At 41.9% G+C, this 26,642-nt stretch overlaps 1 protein-coding gene across 1 annotated transcript in view; it reads left to right on the forward strand.

Moving 5' to 3' along the window:
- The window catches only part of edil3b (EGF-like repeats and discoidin I-like domains 3b), a 302,390-nt gene that overhangs the window by 71,798 nt on the left and 203,950 nt on the right, over positions 1–26,642 (forward strand). The window contains exon 2 of the mRNA XM_059969361.1: positions 14,737–14,865. Coding sequence (XP_059825344.1) covers positions 14,737–14,865 — 129 coding nt within the window. The remainder of the gene's footprint in view (positions 1–14,736; positions 14,866–26,642) is intronic.

The following is a 26,642-nucleotide window of genomic DNA, read 5'->3' on the forward strand; positions in this document are numbered from 1 at the left end:
TGTGCCAGAGACAGCCCACTAAAATCCCCATGCTTCTGGCTCCAAGGCAGCATGCCCACAATTTACTAACCTTAATGGAATTTTTGGAATCTTTGGAATTTGGGAGGAAACAGGAGCACCTGGAGGAAACCCATCTGTTCACAGGAAATACGTACAAACTTCTTACAGACAGTGGTGGAAATTGAACCCCGATCGCTGTTTGCTGGCACTGTTAAGCATTACAATACCCACTACACTACGGTTCCACCCCTGGCAACTGTGCTCAGCCTTCAGTTGCAGTGATGCTTGGAATGGCATAGAGAGAGAAAAAATTAATTTGGAATAAGGGAAGCATAACCACTTTGAGACAAAAAAGAGTGAAGTGCTTGGTTGCATCTGGCTGTGTGCTGCTTCACTGAGACGATTGTGCTTATGGAACGCATCCACTAATCTGCTTCCATTCTACAAACATTTTGCACAGCCAGAGGAGAATTTTTCTTGGCAGCTCTTGGACGATTTTGTCTTTCATGGATTTTGAACACAGCTTTCTTCTGCGGCAAGACTTGGTGAATTGAAGACGATTTGCTCTGAGCGAGGAGGAAGGTTTCCAAGTTCTGCTCTTTGCCTCTGTCAAGATAATGACACAATAGAGAAGTACAGTAGTGTTGCGATTAGCATAATGCTGTTACAGCATCTGTGATGGCTGTTCATTTCCACCGCTGTCTGTAAGGTGTTTGTACATAGAAGATAGAACAGTACAGCACAGGAACAGGCCATTCAGCCAGATAACCATATAACAATTACAGCACTGAAACAGGCCATCTCGGCCCTTCTAGTCCGTGCCGACGCTTACACTCACCTAGTCCCACTGGCCCGCACTCAGCCCATAACCCTCCATTCCTTTCCTGTCCATATACCTATCCAATTTTACTTTAAATGATAATACCAAACCTCCCTCTACCACTTCTACTGGAAACTCATTCCACACAGCTACCACTCTCTGAGTAAAGAAATTCCCCCTCGTGTTACCCTTAAACTTTTGCCCCCTAACTCTCAACTCATGTCCTCTTGTTTGAATCTCCCCTACTCTCAATGGAAAAAGCCTATCCACGTCAACTCAATCTATCCCCCTCATTATTTTAAATACCTCTGTCAAGCCCCCCTCAACCTTCTACGCTCCAAAGAATAAAGACCTAACTTGTTCAGCCTTTCCCTGTAACTTAGGTGCTGAAACCCAGGTAACATTCTAGTAAATCGTCTCTGTACTCTCTCTATTTTGTTGATATCTTTCCTATAATTTGGTGACCAGAACTGTACACAATACTCCAAATTCGGCCTTACCAATGCCTTGTACAATTTTAACATTACATCCCAACTCCTATACTCAATGCTCTGATTTATAAAGGCCAGCATACCAAAAGCTTTCTGCACCACCCTATCCACATGAGATTCCACCTTCAGGGAACTGTTGTGCTGAACCAGCGAAAAATCAAATCAAGAACACCCAAATGCTAATCCCTCCAGCTGCATCATGTCCGTATTCCTCCATCATCCTTACATCCATATGCCTATCCAACTAGTTCTTAAAACCCTTTAATGCATTTGCCTCTATTACCATACCAGGCAGTGCATTCCAGGCATCTGAGTAAAAATCTTACCCATCACATCCCCCTTTCAACCTACCCTCCTTCTCACGTTCAGTGCACGCCCTCTGGTATTAGGCATTTCAACACTGGGAAACAGATTCTCATAACTGCATGGGTTTCCTCCAAGTGGTCTGGTTTCCTCCCAAATTGAAAAGACGTAACAAGGTAATTGGTCACATGAGTATAATTGGGGGGGCGGGAGCTTGTTTGGCCAGAATGGCCTGTTACCATGCTGTACCTCCAAATAAAAATAAAAATTATTAATAATTATTGTTCACTTCCACATGTTATTTTACCCTTGTCCTGGCTTATAGATCGTGGTTGAAAAGTGATATAAATTTATACGTGGGTCAATTATCTACCCATTGAGCCAAGTATATTTTTGCTTGCTTCATGTTCTTTCTCCTGCCATTATCATTCGTAGCTTTAAAATGGCTTTGCTTTTCACTAACGTGTGCCAGGAAATTGCCTTAAACTGCTTAAGAATTATGCCACTGAACTACAATGTATATTTTGATGGGTTGGATCACTGCTGAACATAAATTGTGCCGTTATGCAATACAGGCAAAAATGATGCAGACCGGGCGTATCATTGTAAAACCTCAAAGCAATGCACACAAAGTGCTGGAGATCAGCAGATCAGGCAGCAGCTATGGAAAAGAGCACAGTTGATGTTTCAGGCTGAGACCGTTCATCTAGACTGAAAAGGAAGAGTAGAGGTCAGAGTAAGACCTTGGGGGGAGCGGAGGAAGAACTACAGGGTGGTATGTGATAGGTGAAACCGGGAGGAGGAGGGGTGAAGTAAAGAGCTGGGAAGTTGATTGGTGAAAGAGATAAAGGGCTGGAAAAAGGGGGAAACTGATAGGAGAGGGTAGAAAACCATGGAAGAAGGGGAAAGGGGAGGGGCACCACAGGGAGGTGATGGGCAGGTAAGGAGAGAAAATCAACTGATTACTGTGTTCATCAGATGCTGCCTGGCCTGCTGAGTTCCTCCAGCCTTTTGTGTATGTTTCTTTGGATTTCCAGCATCTGCAGATTTCCTCGTGTTTGGTAAAAACTCTTAGCAGTGAGCCTACTTAAAATTATCCAGCAAATTGTTTTGCTGGATATCACAGAGTTATTTGTTTCCCTTCTCACATAGCAATGTGTATTATAAGACAAAGGAGCAGAAATAAACTATTATGTGAATCAAGGCAACATTCAATCATGGCTGATTTATTGTCCTTCTCAAACACATTCTCTGCTTCTCCCCATAACCCTTGACACCCTGACTTATCAAGAACCAATCACCTTCCGTTTTAAATATACTTAATGGCTTGGGGTCTACAGCTGTCTATGGCAAAGAATTCCACAGATTCACCACCCTCTGGCTAAAGAAATTCCTCCTCAGCTTTATTCAAAATGGTTTTCCCTGTATTCTGAGGTTGTGCTCTTTGGTCCTAGACTCCTCGATTTGAAACATCCTTTTCACGTATACATTACCTAGGCTTTTCAATATTTGATCAGCTTCAATGAGATCCCCTTCCCCATTTTTCTTATTTCCAATGAGTACAAACCCAGAGTCATCAATCGTTCCTCCTCTATTAACTCTTCAATTATCAGGATCATTATTGTGAGCCTCATTGCACCAGTTATAAATACTGTTACTAAACTTCCAAAAACAACTGCTGTGAGGAAAATGAAATATGTTTTTTTATATTATTTCATCCTTAGTATCATTTTTCAAAAGGAAACTTGTCTTTTTTCCTCCTGCTTTACATATTGAATGGAAAATGTATTGACACTTTGGTATATTGATGACTATTGGAAAAAGTTATAAACATGCCAGAATATATTGATGACTTTTGACCAAAAAGATCAATTAAGGTGAATCACAGTCATCTGAAATGAAATAATGTGTATTAATGTGCTCTTCAAAGATGCCATTTGCTAATACAACACACACAAAATGCTGGTGGAACACAGCAGGCTAGGCAGCATCTATAGGGAGAAGCGCTGTCGAAGTTTTGGGCCGAGACCCTTCGTCAGGACTAACTGAAAGGAAAGATAGTAAGAGATTTGAAAGTAGTGGGGGGAGGGGGAAATGCGAAATGATAGGAGAAGCCCGGAGGGGGTGGGATGAAGCTAAGAGCTGGAAAGGTGATTGGTGAAAATGATACAGAGCTGGAGAAGGGAAAAGATCATGGGACGGGAGGCCTCAGGAGAAAGAAAGGGGGGGGAGCACCAGAGGGAGATGGAGAACAGGCAAACAACTAAATATGTCAGGGATGGGGTAAGAAGGGGAGGAGGGGAAGTTAGAGAAGTCAATGTTCATGCCATCAGGTTGGAGGCTACCCAGCCGGTATATAAGGTATTGTTCCTCTAACCTGAGTTTGGATTCATTTTGACAATAGAGGAGGCCATGGATAGACATATCAGAATGGGAATGGGACGTGGAATAAAAATGTGACCACTCGGAGATCCTGCTTTTTCTGGCAGACCAAGCATAGGTGTTCCGCGAAACGTTCTCCCAGTCTGCGTCGGGTCTCACCAATATATAAAAGGCCACACCGGGAGCACCGGACGCAGTATACCACACCAGCTGACTCACAGGTGAAGTGTCGCCTCACCTGGAAGGACTGTCTGGGGCCTGAATGGTGGTGAGGGAGGAAGTGTAAGGGCAGGTGTAGCACTTGTTTTGTTTGCAAGGATAAGTGCCAGAAGGGAGATCGGTGGGAAGGGATGGGGGGGATGAGTGGACAAGGGAGTCACGTAGGGAGTGACCCCTGCGAAAAGCAGATGGTGGGAGGGAAAATTGTGTTTGGTAGTGGGATCCCGTTGGAGGTGGTGGAAGTTACGGGGAATTACGTGTTAGACCTGGAGGCTAGTGGGGTGGTAGGTAAGGACAAGAGGAACCCTATCTCGAGTGGGGTGGCGGGTGGATGGGGTGAGGGCAAATGTGCGGGAAATGGGAGAGGTGCATTTGAGAGCAGAGTTGATTGTGGATGAAGGGAAGCCCCTTTGTTTAAAAAAGGAAGACACCTCCTTCGTCCTGGAAAGAAAAGCCTCATCCTGAGAGCAGATGCGGCAGAGACGGAGGAATTGTGAGAAGGGGATAGCCTTTTTGCAAGAGACAGGAAGAGGAATAGTCCAGGTAGTTGTGAGAGTCTGTAGGCTTATAGTAGATATCATTAGATAGGCCATCTCCAGAGATGGAGACAGAAAGATCAAGAAAGGGGAGGGAGGTGTCGGAAATGGACCAGGTAAATTTGAGGGCAGGGTGAAAGTTGGAGGCAAAGTTAATGAAGTTGACGAGTTCAGCATGCATGCAAGAGGCAGCGCCAATGCAGTCGTCGATGTAGTGAAGGAAAAGAGGGGGATGGATACCGGTATAGCCTTGGAACTTGGACTGCTCCACAAAGCCAACAAAAAGGCAGGCATAACTGGGACCCATACAGGTACCCATGGCTACACCCTTGGTTTGGAGGAAGTGGGAGGAGCCAAAGGAGAAATTATTGAGAGTAAGAACTAATTCCGCTAGACGGAGGAGAGTGGTGGTCGAGGGGATTTGGTTAGGTCTGGAATCCAAAAAAAAACGAAGAGCTTCGAGACCATCTCGGTGGGGATGGAGGTATATAGGGACTGGACGTCCATGGTGAAAATAAGACAGAGGGGGCCAGGGAACTTCAAATCATTGAAAAAATTCAAAGCATGACAAGTGTCACGAACATAGGTGGGAAGAGATTGAACAAGGGGGATAAAACAGTGTCGAGGTATGCAGAAATGAGTTCAGTGGGGCAGGAGCAAGCTGAGACAATAGGTCTATCTGGATAGACAGGTTTGTGGATCTTGGATAGGAGGTACAAACGGGAAGTGCGGGGTGTGGGAACTATGAGGTTTGTGGCAGTGGATGGGAGATCCCCAGAGCGAATAAGGTTTCTGATGGTATAGGAGACAATGGCCTGGTGCTCCTTAGTGGGATCATGATCAAGGGGTAAATAAGAGGAGGTATCAGAGAGTTGTCGCTGTGCCTCGTCCAGGTCGAGGTCAGTACACCAGACAACAACAGCTCCCCCCTTATCAGCAGGTTTTATAGTGCGGTTGGGATTGGTGCGGAGGGAGCGGAGAGCAGAGCGTACGGAAGGAGTGAGGTTGGAATTGGAACACAGTGTGGTGAAGTCAAGACGGTTGATGTCCTGTTGGCAATTAGCAATAAAGAGATCCAGAGCAGGTAGAAGACCAGAGCGGGATGTCCATGAAGAGGAGGAGGGTTGAAGACAGGAGAAGTGGGTCATCGGTGGGTATAGGAGAGTCCTTGTCAAAGAAGTAAGCTCGGAGACGGAGACGGCAGAAGAAGAGTTCAGCGTCGTGGCGTATGCAGAACTCGCTGAGGTGTGGGCGAAGGGGGACAAAGATGAGGCCCTTACTGAGGACAGAGCGCTCTGCCTCAGAGTTGAAGGTCGGAGGGACTGGTAAAGACCCGGCACGGATGAGAGATGGGAGCAGAGGGGGGAGGGAGGCTGGTGGTGTCAGTGGAGAGGGAAGGGTTGGGGTGAGAGGAAGCTGGAACCTCTGAGGGCCCAGGAGCTGACGATGGGATCTGAGGGAGAGGGGATCACAGAGTGGTGGTGGGGGAAGGGGAGACGGGAGTCACAATCGCAGCACGTGAAGACCCGGCCTGGAGTTCAAGGCTGGAGTCGTAGTCGGTGGTTGCGCAATCGCTTTGAAGCTGTATTTGCTAATACAAGTGATTTTATCTGTATATCACTTGCAGATATTGTGGCATTTTCAGGGAGTCTTCAAGTCAGAGGGATTTTTTTTAGTTGTTTTCACTCGTTTTTTCCCTACCAGATCCATTGAAGTCAAAATGTATTTTGACATTCTTTTGTGTAGATAACTAAAGTTCAAAGTTTAAAGTTCAAATATATTTTGTTATTAGACTACATATGTGTCATGACATACAACCCTGAGATTTACTTTCTCTGTGGGCATACTCAGCAAATCTATAGAATAGTAACAATAACAGGATCAATGAAAGACCAAGTAGAGTGCAGAAGACAACAAACTATGCAAATGCATATATAAATAAATAGCAATAAATAATGAGAACATAAATAAAGAGTCCTTGAAATTGAGTTCAATGGTTGTAGAAAGGTTGCGGGGACAGTTCAGTGATGCGGCAAGTCAAGTTAAGTGAAGTTATCCCCTTTGGTTCAAGAGCCTGATGGTTGAGGGGTAATAACTGTTCGTAAACCTGGTGAAGTGAGTCCTGAGGCTCCTGTGCCTTCTAGCTTATGGCAGCAGTGAGAAAAGAACATGACCTGGATGGTGTGGATCCCTGATGATGGATGTTGCTTTCCTAAAGCAACGCATCACTAAATTGAACTGAACTAACTAAACTGAATATTCCTAGACTGTTTCAATGACTCTGTGGTTTCATGTTTTATATCCTTCTTCTTTGCTGTTTGTGTGATTTGTTCATTTTCTTGTGTGTTCGATGTTTGATGTTTTCCTTGAACAGGTTCCATGGTGTTTCTTTGTTCGGTGGCTGCCTGTGGGATGACAAATCTCAGGGTTGTACACTGCATACATAATTAATACAGTCTGAAACTTTGAAACTTTGAATCTTTCATCTTCAAGTCAGTAGGGATATCTTAATCTCAGGGATTGTTGTGCAAAGTACGAGTATAATTTCTGAGAAAGAATGAATCAAAATATTGCTAGAAATATTTAATAACTTGCTGCAAGATTAGTTTAATTATATATTTGGTAATCCTTTCCAGACATCTTGTACTATAGTAAATACTTCAAAGTTCAAAGTGAATTTATTATCAAAGTACACATATATCACCATATCTCAATATCCCTGAGATTCATTTTCTTGGGGGCATACTCTATGAATTATAAATAAATAAGAAATAAATGTTGAGAACATGAGGTGAAGGGTCCTTGAAACTGGGTCCATAGGTTGTAGAATCAGTTTAGTGTTGAGGAGAGTCAGCTTATCCACACAGGTTCAAGAGCCTGATGGTTGAGGAGTAGTAACTGTTCCTGAACATGGTGGTGTGAGACCTGAGATTCCTGTACCTCATTCCCAACTTTAGCAGTGAGAAGAGAGCTTTGCTGGAGAGCGGGCGTTGTAGATGATGTATGTGGCTTTCCTGTGGCAGTGTTCCACGTTGATGTGCTCAGTGGTGGGGAGGGCTTTACTCATGATGTCCTGGGCTGCATCAGGTATTCTTTGTAGGCATTTCTGTTTAAGGGCATTGGTGTTTCCAAACCAGGCCACGATGCAGCCAGTCAGGATACTCTCCGGTATCCAGACTACATTTGCTTCCTCTGGAAATAATATCAAGTTTTTTTGCATAAGGAATAACTGACTCATGTAATTGAGGTTTTTTTTTAAACATTGCCAGTCCAATTAATATTCGTCTTCTCAAGTGAAAGAGGAGTTGGGGAGGTAAAAAATGCAATGGAATTCATTCAGCTCATTTCTAATAAAAGAGAGCTCTGTTGTCCTGCAGTAATACTGTTGAGTTTCTAAATATAAAACCTGTGAGTTTTCCAAAAATGCCTTTTGAGATTAAAACCAGCCCTGTTTATTTGGAGGTGATGTCATATTTTCATACTTAGTAGCAAAACGCCGTCAATGAGAAGTTAAATATTTGCTCACTTCCATCATTGACAAATATAATGTTCCCAGAAACTTCCTGAGGAACCACTTGGATTGTCACTGTGACTTCCATAAAAGGATGGACTTCATGTGGCTATGTGGGATTTAGAGTTAAGTAAAATCATCAGTTTCCCGTTCCAAGGTGTGACACCGAATAGCTAAGAACTTGTACGGTTCCGTTCAAAGTGGGATAAATGGGTGGGTCATGCTGGACAATCAGCATTCTGTTCAAAGGCCGAGAACTGCAGAAGTTCTGCTCAGAATGAGGCCCAAGATGTTATCCAAAAAAAAATCCTTTTGCCCATAGAGATTATCCCTTTTAAACCAAAACTGTTATCAAGTCGGTTTATTGCTCAAAGTTGTAATGCAAATTGATCGGGTAATTAAAAAGGTGCATGTTGTGTGTTTTTTTTATGATTTTTATTTAGATACACTGCAGAACAGGCCCTTCCAGCCCTTTGAGCTGCACTGCACCTGACAACCCTGATTTAACACCAACCTAATCACCGGATGATTTACAATGACCAATTAACCTACCCGGTACATCTTTGGTCCGTGGGAGAAAACCAGAGCACCCAGAGAAAGGCCTATGGGTTCCACAGGGAGGGTCTATAGAGATTTATTACAGAGGATGCTGGAAATGAACTCACAACTTTGATGCCCTGAGCTGTAATAGCGTTGCACTAACTGTTACACTACTATGGTGCCTGACCTTTATTAATTTTAATCTACATGTGGCAAATAAATCATAAATAAAGCTAATCTTTATTTATAACCTCCACAAAGACCATACTGCAAATGGCAATGTCCAAAAGGCCATAAAACCTAGGAGATGAATCAGGCCCTTTGGGGGCCAAATTAGTCTACCTTATTCCAACATGGCTGATCTATTATCCCTCTTAACCCCATTCCCCAGCCTTCTCCTTTGACACCCTCACTCAAGAACCTTTCAACCTCCGCTTTAAGTATACTCAATGGCTTGGCTTCCACCGAATTCCACAGATTCACCTCCCTCTAGCTAAATAAATTCCTCTTCATCTCTGTTCTAAATGGACACCCCTCTATTCTGAGGCTGTGCTACACTCTTGCACTACTCCACATTCACTCTGACTAGGCCTTTCAATGTTCAATAGGTTTCAATGAGATTCCCCCTCAATCCTTCTAAACTCTAGCGACTACGGACCAAGAGCCATCACATGCTCCTCATACATTAACTCGTTCATTCTTGGAATCCTTCGCAATGCTCTGTAGCCTCTCCAGTGCTAGCACATCTTTTCTTAGATAAGGTGTCCAAAGCTGTCCTTGAATGTTGAGAGTTGATGCCGAGCCTCTCCATTGTCGAGGTGGTTATTGCATGATGTCAGTTCCTGTCTGCTTTGGTCACTCTGCATGCAGGAATAAGAACACAAGAACTGAGAGCAGGGTTCAGTCTTCTGGCCCATTAAGTCTGCTCCACCATTCAATAAGTTCATAGTTCATCTGGCTGTGGACTGAGCTCTATCTACCTGCCATTCCCTTGTAACTTTTCATTCCCTTACTATGCAAAAATCCATCAAACTGTGTTTTAAATACATATAGATAATGAAGAAGCCTCCACTGCTTCTCTACTTCCTGGGGAAAGCAGTTTCTCCTCATCTCCATCTTAAATAAATAGCAATAAATAACATGAAATAACAGAGCTCTTTATCTGGTTATTTCATGCTCTCATTATTTATTACCATTTATTTATATTTGCATTTGCACAGTTTGTTGTCTTCCATGCTCTTGCTCTTCCATTGATCCTGTTCACAGTTACGATTCTATAGATTTACTGAGTATGCCCACAGGATAAAGAATGTTTACGGTGAGTGAGTGACTGAGTGAGGCCTCCAGCAGTCAGGGTCGACCATGGATGCTGCATCCTAGCTATCTAGGTACACAGGCCTGGGCAGCACGATATAGAGAGCAAGCTGTTGCCCACGTAGCAAGCTCCCCGTTCTCCACGCACCTGATGAATCCAAGGGAACGGCAGAGGTTGATACAGTTTAGTACCTGCAGCGTCGCAGGAGTTGCCAGTCAGCGTTGAATTCCACCTCTGGCTTTTTCCCTTGGGGCTTACTGCCGAAGTCCTTCCCATGAGTGGGTATGGCCGCAAGGCAGCGGAGGCTTGAAATCAGAGGTTTCCTCTCCTAGATGGGCAGCCAACCATGGCTGATAAGCCCCATTTGCCCAAAGCAACTGACTTTAAAACACCAGTAACCTGCCTTTGCCCCTTCTCCTGTCAGTAGAAACTGTGCCACTGGGCTTAGTAGCTCAGCCACAGGTGAAGGCCAGGAGCTGGACTTGGTTGTCAGAGGCTATTTGAGGCGCACACCATTGGGAGCATTTAATAGATAGTGGGAACTATCTACATTTCCACCCCTGGCTATAACAACCTTAAGGACATGTATGTAATCTGAGAATAAAGTTTACTTTGAACTTTGAAACCTATTCTCCTAAATCTTGAGGCGACATCTCCTAGTTCAAGTCTCACTTAGCAGTGGAAACAAAATTCCCTGCCTCTATCTCATTTGTGCCTGTTGTAATTTTATATTTCTATAGGAACCCCTCTCAAACACCCGAATTCCACTGAGTATGCTGGAATTCAGACTGGCCCGCCCCTCTAGAGTCCATTCCTTCAGGCCATGTTTGGACAGAGGTTCAAAGTTTCAATGTACATTTATTATCAAAGCATGTATACGGGTTACAACCCTGAGGTTTGTCTTTCCCACAGACAGCCACAAAACAAAGAAAACCATGGAACCCATTCAAAGAAAAACATCAACCCCCAGCCCCCATGCAAAAAAAAACACACACACAAATAGCAACAAAGGAATTCTGAGATAACAGTAAAATTAAAAGAATACAGAGAAAATTTACAATAATTTTGATGGGACTTGGGTACCTGAGTTATAGGCTGAATAGATTAGGGCTTTATTTCCTGTAACAAAGGAGAATGAGGGGAGATTTGATAAAGGTATAGACAATTATGGGGATAACAGATAGAGTTAACACAAGCAGTCTATTTCTGCTGAGGTTGGGTGAGACTAGATCTAGAGTCTGTAGGTTAAGGTGGAAGGTGAAATATTTAAAGGGAATCTGAGCAGGAACCCCTTCAATCAGAGGGTGCTGAGGGTGTGGAATGAGTTGCAACACTTCAGAGAACTTTGGATAAGTATATGGATGGGACGGCTATGAAGGGTTATAATCCAAGTCTATTTTGATGGGACTAGGTAAAATAACAGTTTGCTACTGACTAGATGAGCGAAGGGTATGTTTCTGTGTGGAGCACTCTATGACTGAGAAGAAGATAAATTTCTTTCCTTTGTGTTTTTGTGAGTTGTTTGAACTGTCTAGTGTAGTGAGCTGTGAAACCTGAGTCACTCAATGTATTCAAGGCTAAGATAGATAGATCTTTGAACTGTGGAGAATTCTAGGATTATGGGGATCAGTAGATAGAATGTGAATGTATGGACACCATTGACTATATTGTATTATGGAGCAAGCTCAAGGAACCTGGTGACCTGTTCCTGCTCCTATTTCTTATATCGTCCTGTAATTGGTAATGGCTTCATAATGAATGTTCAGGTTGAAAGGGCAACCACTAAATCAAAAACATTAAGCAAAGCCATTTCTTAGGGATATTTTTACAAAAGGAAGAGATTACTATGAGCTTTGGGCATTCCTATAGGAGCTTGGGCTGAATATTGGTATTCCACTGACAGTCCAAAGACACTGCAGCACTCCATTCACTTCGAGTAAACCATTGTGCATTCCAGTTCTCTCAGCTGCCCTGCAATCGTGTGCTAACCTGTTTTTTTATGGATTAAGATAACTTTCTCCACAAGATTCTAGAAGTCACATCAGCTAAACCTTCTTTCGTTTGACGCTCCAAGTCTCTTGAACCAGGGGGGATAACTTCACTCACCTCAACATTAAACTTTTCTCACAACCTGTGGACTCACTTCATCTCATATTCTCAATGTTAATTGTTTATTTATTATTATTATTTCTTGTTTCCTCTTTCTCTTTGTATCTGCAGGTTGTCTGCTTTGTTTCGTTGATTATATTGTGTTTTGTTGTATTTACGGTGATCGCCCCACCAGAGAAGGGATTTCAGGGCTGTATATTGTGGCACATACAGTATTGTGCAAAAGTCTTACCTATAAATATATAGCTATGATGCCTAGGTTTTTGCACAGCTCTGAAGTGATGTAATGTTTTGCACTGTACTGCTGCCCGCCCCCCAAAAAAAACAAATTTAATGACATATGTGAGTAATGATAAATCTGATTCTGATATGGGTCTGTGTTATGGACTGAGAGTAGGAAGGAGTCAGTGAGAAGGGATCATTGTTGGAAAAAGGGAAGGGAAAGGAGAGCGAGTGGGAAGCACCTGAGAGACATTCTGTAATGATCAATACACCAATTGTTTGGAATCAAATGACCTTGCCTGGAGTCTCTGGGCTGGGTGTGTCTGCACCCTCACCAACTCCTTTCCCTAGCACTCCTTTTCTGCTTCCTATCCCACACCCCTCCACGACACTTTACCCTCACCATTCCAACATCCTTTGCTCCACCAGATTTACAGACTCACTATCCACTCTATGTTGAGAAATACATTACTGTGCAAAAGACTTGGGCACCTTAGCTATATATATACATGCCTAAGTCTTTTAGTACTGTACGTACTTTGATAATAAGTTTACTTTGAACTACACATAACAATAATAAACTAATTATAATTCTAATATTGTTGTTTCTTTTTGCATTAATTGAATGCTTCAACCAGGTTGAAAGCATTGGCACTGGTCGTTCTGAACTGGCAAGTCTTTTTCGTTGTCATAGCTAAATAAATAAAGAAAAGCATGCCTTGGAATGTAATATAGCTCAGTTAGATTTAAAGAACACTTTTATTCAAACCCTTGACTCTGAAATGGAGAACTAATACAGGCTATACAGGTAATCCTTGTGGTAACAGAAATATAATTGCTTTCTTTATAGATACCTAGTGATCTGAGAAATCATTTACCTTTCAATATGATACTATGATGTAACATGATAATATCTATAATATGAATGACAATAGAAAGGGCACAGATAGGGTAAAAGCAAGCAGGCTTTTTCCACTGAGGTTAGATGAATTTAGGACTAGAGGGTGAGGGTTAAGAGTTTAAGGAGAACATGAAGGGAACTTCTTTATTCAGAGGGTAGTGAGAGAGTAAAAAAGCTGCCAGAAGAAGTGGTGGACATGGGTTCAATTTCAGCATTTAAGAGAAATTTGGATAGGTACATGGATGGAAATGCTATGGAGGGTTATGGTCTGGGTGTAGGTTGATGATACTAGGCATATTTACAGTTCAGCACAGACTAGATGGGCCAAAGGGCCTGTTTGTATCCTGTAGTGCTCTATAATTTTATGATTCTCTACACTGCCTTACAATGACTCAGCTACAATGCAGAATAATAACTTTAAACATATGATAGAAATGGTGTTGTGTTTTGCTTCTAATATTGTTCAATAATACTTCTAATATTTTAATTGTTTACTATAGGACAGTATAGGTGATTACCCAGAATGTTAGGCATATTAAGGCACCAGTAAAGTAGCAGGTTGTTATAGAAGAAGCTTAGAATCAATTTGGAATTGGTTATTTAGGATCAGAGTAGAATCCGGTTTACTATCGCTGATAAACTATACGTCCTGAGCTTTGATGGTTTGCAGCAGCAGTATAGGGCAATAAATAATTTTAAAAGAACTATAATTTACAATAAGAAATATTCTTACAAGTAAATAAATAAGTAGTACAGTAAGAGATGTAGCACTCATAGGTTCAATGTCCATTCAGAAATCTAATTGCAGAGTGGAAGAAATGTTCCCAAACTGCTGAGTTTGTGTGTTCTGGCTTCTGTACCTCTTCTCTGATGGTAGCAATGAAAAGTGGGCATGTGCCATTTGATGTGGATTCTTACACATGGATACCATCTGTTTAGGGCTTTGCCTTTCGAAAATGTCTTCGATGTTGGGGAGTGCCCACAATGGAGCTGCCAAGTTTGAAACCCTCTGCAGCTTTCCCTGATCTTTGTTTTGGAGGGTCCCTATCAGGCTGTGATCAACCAGTCAGAATGTTCACCAAGGCACATTTAGTGAAACTTGCTCGGGTCTTTGGTGGCACATCAAAACTCCTCTGGTGTGATTTTGGTACGTCTCCACATCACCATTTGAGTTTCTGCCAACAAGAAGTTGTGTCATTGGCAAACTTTTAATGAGATTCACCTACCAACTAGTAATTTCCCTTCTGCATGGCTAGGCTATGGATTTTCTGTACTTTTACATGGAGTTGATTGAAATATCACAGTTATCTTTTATCAATTTGTTTTGGGTAACTTTCTTCGATCTTAATACAGCCACTAATTCTACTCTGTTTTGCTTCCATAACAGGAGAATTATGTGACCCCAATCCATGTGAGAATGGTGGTACGTGCATGGCAGGGTTGGCAGAGGGATCGTTTTCCTGTCAGTGTCCTGAAGGATTCACAGGCCCCAGCTGCTCTAGTATTGTGGAGGTTGGTAAGTGTAACACAGACCTTGGCAACACCTATTTCTTGCATGACTGCCTCTTCTAACACTACTGAATATTAACCTGTGCCATGTAACTGGATAATCGTACTCCAGCACCTGTTACGTTCTTGCTATCTTGTCCGGTCTCATATCTTTAAATGCGTGCTCTTTTTATTGTTTGTTATATATATATTACGAACTAATTGTGGGAGAATATTATGATTTTTTTTCTATTTAAGAACCATAAAGATAATTAGTTTTAGTGACTGCAAGTTTTTTTGAGACAAGTATTATGGCCTTATATTAACCATAGGTTAATGAGAATGAAACTGGTTTCAAATGAACATTACTTCAACTGTTCCACAATATACATATCAACTTAGAACATTATAAAACTGAACCTTAAAAGAAATTTAATTACTTATATGAAATTGATGCATAATATAAATGGATATTAATGTGATACGTTTTGTAACTTAGCATTCATTCAGTGTTAACACAAGCATGCAAAACAAAATTATATTTAACATTAAGTTCTTTATGTAGTGATTTCATGGGTGCAGTGTGACATAACTTTATACCTATTGGAAATGGCTACTAGAAACACAAAGGTTGAGCAAATAGGCAGAGTAGCATAGCACTTAATGTAATGCTGTTACAGCACCAGCAACCTGGGTTCAATTCCTGTTGCTATGTGTAAGGATATAGAAGAATCTTGCCGTGACTATGTGGGTTCCCTCCAAGTGCTCCGAGTTCCTCACACATTCCGCATTCCTCACGAGTTAGTAGGTTAATTGGCCACTTGGCTGTAGTTGGGTGGTGCATGCTTGTTGGGATGGAAAGTCCTGTTGCTGGACAGTATCTTTAAATAAGTTATTTTAAAGATTAGCTTTATTTGTCACACATGCATTGAAACATCAAAACATAAAGTGAAATGCATCATTTGTGTCAATTAAATCAGTGAAGATCATACTGAACACCCTGCAATTGTCACACTTCCAACACCAACATAGCATGCGCGTAATTCACTAATTGTAAGCTGCACGCCTAGGGAGTGTGGGAGGTGACTGAAGGACACAGGGGATGCCCATGTGGTCAGGGGAGAACTTACAAACTCCTTACAGACAGCAGTGGGAATTGAACCCTGATCAGTGATCACTGGCACTCTAGTCCTGTTATACAAATCACCTCCCTTTTTATGGGAATTAATTTATTCTTTTTTTTTCTACCAGAATGAACCTCTTTCTCTGAAATATAAAGCAGAGGTTGATAGGTTCTTGATTAGTCAGGACATCGAAGCTTACAGGGAGAAGGCAGGAGAATGGGGTTGAGAGTTGTTGTGTATTTAATATTTCAATAATACTTGAGTAATCCAGTATATATAGTGGTTGATTATGCATTCTTATTAGTTTAAACAATAATTATGGGTGATTTGTAAAAATACACTAATCGTGTATGTCATTATGCTACATAGTGAAACGTATGCATCATTTAAAGTAAAAGACAACCTTACACCCACATTCTTGAACTCTCATGTCTTTCCTTGAATCTGTTTAATGTTTTGAAATTACAAAACATAACCAGAAGGGTAATAAATCAGCCATGATGAAATGGCAGAGCAGACTCAATGGGCCAAATGCCCTAATTCTCCTCCTTTGTCTTGTGTCTTAAATCACAAATTTTTAGATGTGTTATGTTCAAAGATTTACCAAGAAATTCTAAGGTCATGTGAGGTTCGAATTTTAAGTTACTGTGAATATTATATCTAGCTAGGTCAAAGAGAAATCATGTAACTAAAGAATTTTGTGTTCAGCTATAGCTATGTCCACTAAGACCAATTAGCACTACGTCTTATTATATAAGTGGCACAAAAACATGGACAGGAACAGACTTCCCGTATTCCTTAAAATTCACAGGCCTTGACTCCAGAGGAAAATTTACCACATGTGAGGCCAAGTGACTAAGTTAACAGAAATCATTGTAGATCATAAGAGGGGGGGAATCCTCAGTGGCTGAACTCATTTTAATAGGAAGAACGAGAAGAGTCAATTTAGGTTATCTGGTACAATTCTGGAGGGTGTGTACATACCAAGTTCAAAGTAAATTTTATCATCAAAGTACAGATATGTCACTATATACAATCCTGAGATTAATTTTCCTGCGAGCATACTCAACAAATCTATAGAACGGTAACTATAACAGGATCAGTGAAAGCTCAACCAGGGTGTAGAAGACAACAAACTGTGCAAATGCAAATATAAATAAATAGCAATAAATAGCGAGAACATGAGATAATGAGATAAAGAGTCCTTAAAGGGAGTTCATTGGTTGTGGGAACATTTCAGTAATGCGGCAATAAGTGCAGTTATCCCCTTTTATTCAAGAGCACGATGGTTGAGGGGTAGTAATTGTTCTTGTCCCCGGTATTGTGAGTTCTGGGGCTTTTGTACTTTCTTCCTGATGGCAGCAGGGAGAAGACAGTATGTCCTGGGTGGTGGGATGTGTGATGATGGATGCTGTTTTCCTACAACAGTGTTTCATGTAGGTACGCTCAGTGGTTGGAAGGGCCGTTTGAAATTGTCAGACAGCTGCTGGAATAGTCAGTAGTGCGTACGGGAATTTAGAATTCATTAGTAGAGGTACAGAGTGTGAAGCAGGGAGTTATAGGATCAAAGAGTTGTACAGAATTGAAAAAGAGCCTTAGATCTACTACATCAGTATCCATCAGCACTAATCCCAACGAACAAGCAATAGATCCACCCTGCTGTCCTAACTGGGATAGAGTTCCTCTTAAACGGCGCAGTTATATAATCCTCATGAAACAAAAGTTAGGTCACAAGTAGAGTCATATATCTAATTCAGGCCACGGCACTTTGGAAAGCAAGCACAGTTCCGAGAGAGATTGCAGAAGAAAATTATGACTGCCTTTCTGGGAATGAGGATTTTTAGATGCAATTCATAAGGTAAGGTGAGCTTTATTTGCCACTCGTAGATTGAAACAACAAAACGTACAGTGAAATGCACTGCTTGCATCAAATCAGATCAGCTGGGAATGTGCTGGGGGCAGCCTGCAAGTGTCGGCACAATTGTGGCGCCAACATGCTCACAACTCACTAACCCTAGCCAGTATATTTTTGGAATGTGGAAGGAAATCAGGACACCCAACGGGAAAACACGTGGGAACAGAGAGAATGTACAAACTCCTTACAGACTGCTGAGGAAATTGAACCCCAATCGGCGATTGCTGGTGTGATAAAACAACTGCCTTAACCACCAAGCTACTGTGCTGCCCATTGCTGCACCAATTTATATTGGGAGTATTCTCCTTCATGACAGTACGTACAGAGAGGATTTACATTGGTGGCACACCAGTGGAAAGTGCGAGTGGTTTCAAAGTCCTGGGAGTGCACATCTCACGCAATCTCTCATGGTGCCAGGAAACCTTCTACAGGATCTGCAAAGCTCACTGACTCCTCTGCTTTCTGAGGAGGCTGAAGAGAGCTGGAGTGTGCAGACCAACACTCACAATCTTCTACAAGTGCGCAACAGAGAATGTGCTGCATCGCTGCTTGGTACGAAAACTGCACCACAGCGCACAGTAGTTAAACCAGCACCAGCCAACCTGCCATCAAGAATATATATACAGAAATGTGCCAGAAAAGGGCCAGTAACATCATGAAGGATCCCACCCACCCTGCTCATGCACTGTTTGTCCCACTTGCACCAGGAAGGAGGCTGCATAGCATCTATACCAGGACCACCAGACTCAAAAACAGTTACTTTCCCTTAGAAGTAAAGCTGATCAAATCTTCCACCCACTAACCCACCCCTCCACTCCCATCACTACTTAATTATTTTCTGTCAATCACCTTCTGTACTAACACTCCTGTACCTAATGTCACTTTATGGACATACAATCAATCTCTGTATATAAGCCACCTTATATATTTATCCATATTTATTGTGTTTTTTTGAATTATTGTGTTCTTTATCTTATTGTGTATTATTTATTCTGCATTGGATCGGAATTAACAATTATTTTGTTCTCCTTTATGCCTGTGTACTAGAAATGACATTAAACAATCTTGACTCTTGAATCTTAATGGAGATGTATGGGTTTGTGGCATGTTTAGTGTATAGTAGATGAACAGTGGGAATCAGTTCCCATCAGCAGATGGTTCAAGGACTCTAGGGGGTCACAGAGTAACAATACAGAGGAAATGCAAAGCAAGTCTTACGAAGATAGTTCGAGTGAGTTAGGGCTTTTTCTATGGAGTGAAGGCAGATAAGAGGTCACTTGATAGAGGTGTACATGATCATAAGAAGATTAGATTGAATAGACAGCCAGAGATTTTCTTCCAGGATGAAATGACTAATATAAGACAGCATCATTTTAAAGTGATCAGAAAAAGTAAAGATGGTGGGGGGGGGGGGGGGGATTGTCAGAGGGAAGTGTTTACCCTGCGAGTGGTGAGTGTATGGAATGGTGGTAGAGCCAGATAGATTAGGGATATTTGAGAAACACTTAGGCTAAGACTTGGGCACATGAAATGTAGAAAGAATGGGAGCTGGGAAGGAAGGAACTGTTAGATTGATCTTCGAGTGTTAAAGGATCAGCACAACATCATGAGTTGAAGGGCCTGTATGGTGTTCTGCTGTTCTCTCTCCATTGTTCTATCGCAATTCCAATGACCCAGATTCGGATATGACTTTCGGTGCTGCTTACGTGCCGGCTTACCCCTGCTTGCTCCAGTTTCATCCCAGACTGGAAAGACGCGGCTAGTAGGACATTAATTGGCTACTACTGTAAATGATCCCAGGTGTGCAGATGAGCGGCACAATCAGAGGGCAGTTTAGAGAACAACAAAATGCTATGGGTAGGGCTTGCATAGGTGGTTGCTTGATCATCTGTGTGGATTCAAAGGCTCCAACAACAGTTGTTGATTGTATTCTGAGATTGATTGACTTCAATCACGTAGAGTGTAAAATGTACCGTGATATTGAATTGCCACGCTGATGATTCTGTGAGCAGCTGCAGAAGTGCATGTAGAATCAGGGTTAATATCACTGGCATATGTTGCGGCAGCAGTACAGCGCAGTACATAATAATAAAAATCTGAAAATTATGTTAAGTATACATATAAAAATTAAATTAAATAAGTAGTGTAAAAAGAGAGGAAAAAATCATGAGCAATTGTTCATGGATCCATTGTCCATTCAAAAATCTGACAGGAGGAAAAGAAGCTGTTCCTGACACATTGAGTGGATGTCCTCAGGTTCCTGTACCTCTTCCTTAATGATAGCAATGGGAAGAGGGTGATTGTGTGTTCGTTATGTGCCATTTCGTTTATTGTATGGGCAATTATGGTCTTTCCATGACCATGATTGTTCTTGGCAAATTTTTCTGCTGAACTGGCTTGTTATTGCCTTCTTCTGGACACTGTCTTTACAAGATGGGTGACTCCAGCCATTATCAATACTCTTCAGAGATTGTCTGCCTGGCGTCAGTGGTCACATAACCAGGACTTGTGATATGCACCGGCTGCTCATATGATCATCCACCACCTGCTCCCATGGCTTCACAAGACCCTGATCAGGGGGTTAAGTAGGTACCACAGCTTGCCCAAGGGTGACCTACAGGCTGGCAGGGGGAAGGAACATCTTGCGCCTCCTTTGGTAGAGACATATCCCACCCTGCCACCCTGTCCTGGGAGATGTGGTCTTTTAATGGTGGATACTGCCTTTCTGAGGCATTGCCTCTAAAACTCAACAGCTTAGGATATTTTTTTAAACAACCAACAATCTTCCAGAGAAACTCGGCAGGTTGTGCTGCGTCTGTAGGGGAAAAGGAACTGTCAGTATTTCTGGTTCCTCCAACAGATTGTTTACTGCTTCATATTTCAGATTCTGCTGTCTCCTGTGTCTCAAATCTTCTTTTTTGCCTCTGTTCTAATTTCTCGACCCAACTACCAAATGTAACTACGATGCAAAATTTCTTGGAGAGCAACTTGTAAATAAAATATGCATAATATCCTTGAACAAATGATGGAATGCATGTCAGCAATTTTAAAACAGAATTTGAAAGAGAATTGTAATTCTGATTTTCACCATTTGAAGCTTTCTACAAAGTCTGGAACAAAGACAAGGGAGAAATGATTTCAGAAAAAATAATCAGTCTTCTTGCTTTCTCTGTCTGAGATATTCCCAACAAGGTTTCAGCTGAAGCCAAGTGCCCGCAATTCTTTATTTCTGTGGAAGTTGTCAAAGCCAGAGGTTCCTACAAGTTCATCCTATCAAAACCATGGGGATTATAGACAAGGCCAGGGTGTACCACATTCAAGCACAGGGACAGAAAGCAAGGGTGTGTTAGAAGTAAGACATGACAATGAAACATTAAGAAAAAACTCAAGATAATAAGGCCAAGTTCACATGGAAATCACATTTGATCAATTATTTGAAGAAGTATCCAGTGTACCACACTTGGGTTTCCATGGGCATTTGATAAGGTAAAGTGTTAAAGTTAATTGAAGGAAAAAAGCTTAACATGTAGGAGATAACCTGCTGGCATGGTTAGAAGATTGGCTGACTAATAGGAAACCAACTATCAGAATCAGAATCATGTTTACTAATTATTCTATTTTATTTAGACATCTAGAGCAGATGAATTGCTCCACCTAGCAACCCACCTATTTAACTCTAGCCTAATAATAGGATAATTTGCAATGACCAATTAACCAACCTACCAGTCCGTCTTTTGTCATACACATGAATGCAGTCAAATGAAACAGTGTTCTTCTGCAACCAGGGTACAAAACACTAAACCAACAGTCACACACAGCACATAAAACACATATAATTATAATAGCAGAAAAACATAAGAGTTACATAAAAACATTAAAAAATAATAATATCTCAGGTCCCTGAGGGTCATTAATGTTCTGGAAATTAGATTAGATTAGATTAAATGGAGATATTGATGGGTTTGCAGAGGTAATGGTACAACTAAATTAGCCATCGTCCATTTAATATGACACAAACTCAAATTTCAAGGTAAATTTATTATCAAAGTATCTATATGTCACCATAAACTACTCTGATATTCATTTTCTTGTGGGCATTTATAGGAAAATAAATATTTATGATATACTATGATAAAGATGGACAAACAAGCAATGTGCAAAATGAGACAAATTGTCTAAAAAACAATACTGCAAACGTAAGTTGTAAAGAGTCCTTGAAATTGAGTTTGTAGGTTTGTGGAATTAGTTCATAGTTGATGTGAGTGAAGTTATCCACACCTGGTGTTTGTAGGGTGATAACTGTTCAGCAGTTCAGGAGCCGGGTGTTTGTAGGGTGATTACTGTTCCTGAACCTGGTGATGTGAGACCAAAGGCACCTGTACCTCCTTCCCGATGGTAGGAGGAAGTAGAAAGCATAGTCTAGACGGTAGGGATCCTTGGTAATGGCTGATGTTTTCATGCAGCACTCCTTGTAGACGTGCTCAATGGTGGGTAAGCGCATTGAGAATTCCCAGTAATGCTCCCCACCCCCTCTCCTTCACTATTTCCCCATCTCTTTTCCTTCTCTCACCTTATCTCCTTGCCCAGCCATCGCCTCCTCATTCTCTTTTTTCCACAGCCCTGGATCTTTTTCACAAATTTACTTCCCAGTTCCTTACTTCATCCCTCCCTCCTCAGGTTTCACCTTTCACCTTGTGTTTCTCTCTCCCCTCCCCCCACCTCTTAACTCTACTCCTCAGCTTTTTCTCCCTAGTCCCACCGAAAGGTTTTGACCCGAAACGTTGACTGTACTCTTTTCTTAGATGCTGCCTGGCCTGCTGAGTTCCTCCAGCATTTTGTGTGTGTTTAACATTTCCATGTTGGTTTTATCTATAAACATCTTCCTTTCCACGTTCCGGTCAATCTTAGACCTGGACTATTGCTAGTGGGAGTCTCTGCAATGCTGCTACAAAGCTGGCTGGACTGTTTGCTGGATTTAAAGATTAAAAATTAGCTTTATTTATCACATGTATTCAAATCATACGGTGAAATGCATTGTTTTTGCATCAACGACCAACACAGTTTGAGGAAGTTCTATGGGCAGTACACCAGTGTCGTCAAACTTCTGGCACCAGCATAGCATGCCCGCAAGTTACTAACCCCACCCCATACATGGTTGGAATGTGGGGGGAAACGGGAGCACCCTGAGGAAAAGTCATGTGGTCACAGGGAGAACGTACCATCTCCTTACAGAGAGCGGTGGAAATCTTATAGTTGGTGCTGTAAAGTACTGTCCTACCTGCTACACTACCTTGCAGCCCTATTCCCCTCTAATACTTAGCACTATCAACTATGTTAATAGAGTTCATGGTTATAACTGGGGCAGCACAGTAAGGTCTTCTTTTGCCCGTTACGCCACTGGTCCTCCATCTCTGGCAGTGTTCACAGCTTCCTCCATCATGTCAATAGCTTCCTCTCAGTTGACCGCCAGTCAAGTAGATCCCAGGTGAAGACTCAGAAATACCCACATTACACATATAGAAGGATTCTCCATTGCTGTTTCCATCACAGTTTTGTTTGACCAGTCAGGGTTGTTAGCCGTGAGCTGAGCCCCTGAACCTGGAGGATTGATTAGTCTGGCTGTTACCCTTTGACCTGTTTGGCCTGGGTGACCCTACCAAGAGCAAAAGCATAAAGTCCTGACTCCAGTCAACATAGTTCTCTGGGTCACAGAGGCACACAAGACTCCAAGGCACAAGGTAGTGGAATCTTGGAGGGACACAGTAAGGTGGTGCCTTGTGTCCTGAAGCTGGTCCGAGATGGCCTCTACAAGAAGAAACCTCCTCTCCAAGTGTGAAATATTTAAGGGAGCTTCTTCACTCAGAGCGTGGCACGAGTTTGAAATGAGCTTCCAGTGGAAGTGTTGGATATTGATTTGATTGCAGTATTTAAGAGAAGTTCAGATAAGTACATGGAATGGAGGGTATGGAGTGCTATGGTCCAGGTGCATGTTGATGGTTCAGTACAGGTTAGATGGACCAAGTGGCCTGTTTCTGTGCTGTGGTATGACATTCTGTGTTTTTGTCCTGATGCATTAATATTTCAGTTTTCCCTGATTAAGTTTCCATGTTAATGCCTGCTGCATTTGACAATTTTTCATGTCTATACATACACGTTTTGTCCACCGGGTGGCTTTGATACAACAGGTTCAATATTTCCAAAGATTTTGGCCACAACTGTATACATATTTTTTCTTTCAACCTGTTTATTTTGATGTTTTACTCTTCTCTCTTAACTTCTCTTCCAAGTTTAATTATCAGTTGTTTCCGCATTCCGACCTTTAAAGCCGACAATATTACTCTCTTTTACTGATCTTCTTTGCTCACCGTATCACAATCCTTACCAATAGACTTTTCCCCCACCTCCAAAGCCTGAGACAATCATTTGTTAATGCAACATATAGCCCCATTATTTGTTAGTTATGATGAAAATAGCTGTAAACAATGTTGCAGCATTTTATTTCATCACTTGAGTATGATGTACCTCTATGAGGTGGTCTATTGGTGGGTCCAGGGGTGGTTGCAAAGGCTGAGCCAGTGTCCACATACTCTGGTGCAGTGTGGGCAAGAGTACAGTAAGTGGAGGTTGAGGTCGTTCGGCTGTTCTGTCTCTTCTTTCACAACTTGAAGCAAAAATCAGGTTAAGAAATGTGCACAGAACAATATCTGAAAATCTAATCCAATTCATATCTTACGGGGGCAAACAGCAAAATTGAAACAGGGCATTTGGAGAATATTATAAAGTGATCATGTTCAGAATTCAAAGATCAAAAGTTCCAAGTAATTTTACTAACAAAGTACATATATGTCACCATACACCACCCTGAGATTAATTTTCTGCAGGTATTCACAATGAAAAAAAAACAATAGAATCTATTTAAATTGCACACAAGGAAAACAAACATTTAATGCACAAAAGACAACAAAATGTGCATATACAAAAGAACCCAAAATAATAATAAATAAACAATAATTATTGAGGACATGAGTTGTAGAGTCCTTGAGAGTGAGTCCATAGATTATGAGATCAGTTCAGTGTTGGAATGAGTGAAGTCGAGTGAAATTATCCCCTCAGGTTCAAGAGCCTGATGGTTAAGGGGTAATAACGGTTCCTAAACCTGGTGATGTTACCTCCTTCCTGATGGCAGCAGCAAGAACAGAGCATAGCCTGGGTAGCGGGGGTCCATGATGATGGATGCTGTTTTCCTGTGACATTGCTTCTTGTAGATGTGCAAAGGGCTTTACCCATGATGGACTGGACTGTATCCACTACTTTTTGTAGGCTTTTCATTCTAGGGCATTGGTGTTTGTGATGCAACCAGTCAGTACCCATCAGTATCATGCACCCTCCACTGCTCATCTATCAACCACATACCTGAGGTTGCATTTACCTTAGGCTATTCTATCAATAGTCAATATACTTACCATCATACTTCTATAGAAGTTTGTCAAAGTCTCAGACGACATATCAAATCTTTTCACAAACTTCTAAGAGGAGTAGAGGAGCTGGTGTGCTTTTTTTATAATGGCACTTAAGTGCTGGACCCCGGACAGATCCCCTGAAATGATGATGCTGAGGAATTTAAAGTTGCTGATCTTCTCCGCCTGTGGTTCCCCGATGAGGACTGGCTCATGGATTCTGGTTTCCTCCTTCTGTAGTCAATGATCAGCTCTTTGCACCTCGTGGTGCATCAACACTGATGGCGACTGCGTTAGAGATGTTGTTGCCAATCCAAGCTGCAAGTGAGGAAATCAGGGATCCAGTTGCACAAGGAGGTATTTATTGATTATTGAGCTTATTGATTAATTCTGAGGGGATGATGGTATTGAATGCAGAGCTGTAGTCAATGAGAAGCATCCTGATGTATGCACCCTCACTGTCCAGATGTTCCCGTGTTGAGTGAAGAGCCAATGAAATGGCATCTGCTGATGATCTGTTGTAATGTTAGGCAAATTAGAAAGGATGAAAGTTACTCCTCAGGCAGCAGTTGTTATGCTTCTTCACCAACCTCTCAGAAAATGTCATCACAGTGGATATAAGTGCTAGTGGATGATGGTCATTGAAGCAGGTTACCGCTTTCTTCTTGGGCACCTGTATAATTGAAGACTCATTGAAGCAGGTGGGCACCTTTGACTGCTGAAGCGACTGGTTAAAGTTATCAGTGAACACTCCAGCCATTTGATCAGGACAGATCTTCAATACTTGGCCAGATTACTTGGCTAGTCTTGGTCAGATGTTGTGGGTTCACCTTTTTAAAGGGTACTCTCACATTGGCCTCTGAGCCTGAAATCACTGGGTCATTTGGAGCTGTGGGAATTTATGAACAGCCTCCATGTTTTGTTGGTGAAAAGGAGCAGAGAAGGCATTGAGCTCATCTGGGAGTGAAGCCTTGTTGTCACTGATCTTGCTTGTTTTCACCTTGTAGGAGATGATTGCATCCAAACCTTGTCACAGTTGTTGAGCATCATTCTGTGATTCATGTATGGTCTGGAATTACCACTTGACATGTAAGGTGATTTTCCAGAGGTTGCACCTGGACCTCTTGCATTTAACTTGATCACCAGACCTCAATGCCAGTGATCTGACTCTCACGAGATTGTGGATCTCTCAGTTCATCCAGGGCTTCTAGTTGGAAGACACTGAATGATTTTGTGGTGTCACATTAGTCAACAACTGTCTTTATAAAGGTTGTGACCAATCATGGGGTCTACAACCTTCAGATTCTCT

This window comes from Hypanus sabinus, chromosome 5 (assembly GCF_030144855.1).
Source record: "Hypanus sabinus isolate sHypSab1 chromosome 5, sHypSab1.hap1, whole genome shotgun sequence".
Classification (NCBI taxonomy): Eukaryota; Metazoa; Chordata; class Chondrichthyes; order Myliobatiformes; family Dasyatidae; genus Hypanus; species Hypanus sabinus.